Raw genomic sequence first — 1476 nt, 5'->3', positions numbered from 1 at the left:
TGACTTTTGCTATGGAACCCCGCCACAAGAGAATCAATAGTACTTCCGGATCCTGAATTTTCACAGAAGCGGCGTTGTTGCACTTGCGAATTGGGATATGACTCAGTTAGTGACGACTATAAGATCCTTAAGATTGATGACAAAGCACGCAGTGAAATTCTCGCGTTGAAAAGTGGCTCCTGGAGATTAACGAATAACTATCCTATCGGCAATAGCCCTGATTTATTATGTACAGAATCTTTGGTATTTGTGCATGGCACATTTCATTGGATCGATGATATAACAAGATCTACGGTGACTGCATTGAGTATTTCAAGTGAGGTGTGCACGGAGATACCGTTGCCAGAGCAAATGCTCTCGATTTACGACCACAAGTGCGGGCGGCTTGTTTCAGTTTTGACAGAAAAGCTTTGTGTTTATGTTAATTATATGTCTCGAGTGGGGAACAATTTTAGGTTTAGGGTAATGAAAGACTATGGCGTTACAGAATCTTGGACTAGATTGTTTACTATTCCAGGTCCCGGTTTTCTTTCAGTCATACCGAAATATAGGTTTTCGGATGGTGTAGTGCTACTCTGCTACAGAAATAGGGGTCTTGGTACTGTCTTAAGGACATCCAAAGCACCACTTGAATTACGTCCTCAATCTGGTCCCTCTCAGACTGGTTTTGTTTATACAGAAAGTTTGTTCTTCCCAAAATTAGTTCGTTAGTACTATTTCCTTATGCACGAACAAGTCGGTCTTCTTTTTAGTTTACTTGTACGGTAATCATGTTGCAACCACTTCCTGTGTTTTCATATCATACATTGAACTGTCTGGATACACGAGCACACGAGTTCTTGGCACTGTTTCAAAGGCGATTTAGATGTCATTCATCTCTGAGCTTTACTTTAAGCGCGAGTTTTCCTTGTATTCTTCTTCTATATCATCTGTTCTATGATGAATTGTTATGATGGATTGGCTCTTATCAAGGTTTGTAATTATCCTGATTGTAAGTATCTCATACTTTTGCTATGGAATCCCTCTCCAAGAGAATCAATAGTACTTCCGCATCCAAAATCTTCATCGCAACAGTAACTTATCATTGCTTATATTGGAAGAGTGACTGGGGACCTGGCCTGAACACCACGGTTATTCAAGAAACTGACTAAGACTCGTCAGAATCGTATTACTATATTGAGTTGTATCGACTTAGATTTTGGTATTTTCGCGAATTAAAACGTATGCTGGATGCATCTTGTTCCTTATGTCAAATAAACAGTGATTGAATGAAGTACCTACATAGTTGAATTAATCAATTTGTATCAGTTCCATTGAGTTTTGTGTTGAAGTAAAGTATTTTTTGTTTAGATAGCAAAGCATATGGATGGGGAAATTATGCCTATTGTCCCCCAAAGTGACCGGTATTTAATTTTTGTCCCTCATAGCGTACCATCTTGAATTTTTGTCCCGCCTAAATAAGTTTTAACTTTAGAG

General features: G+C 38.8%; 1 protein-coding gene across 1 annotated transcript; it reads left to right on the top strand.

The window, feature by feature from the left end:
- Positions 1–66: 66 nt before the first annotated feature.
- On the top strand, positions 67–711 carry LOC124895183 (F-box/kelch-repeat protein At3g23880-like; the record flags this gene model as incomplete). Its single annotated transcript, XM_047405624.1, has 1 exon — positions 67–711. A coding segment is annotated over one exon (645 nt), but the record flags the coding sequence as incomplete, so codon positions are not given.
- Between the last annotated feature and the right edge of the window lie 765 nt (positions 712–1476).

The sequence above is a fragment of the Capsicum annuum genome, unplaced genomic scaffold (genome assembly GCF_002878395.1).
Source record: "Capsicum annuum cultivar UCD-10X-F1 unplaced genomic scaffold, UCD10Xv1.1 ctg80503, whole genome shotgun sequence".
Classification (NCBI taxonomy): domain Eukaryota; kingdom Viridiplantae; phylum Streptophyta; class Magnoliopsida; order Solanales; family Solanaceae; genus Capsicum; species Capsicum annuum.
The sequence above is the reverse complement of the archived record's forward strand: the minus strand, read 5'-3'. Positions and strand labels throughout refer to the sequence as shown.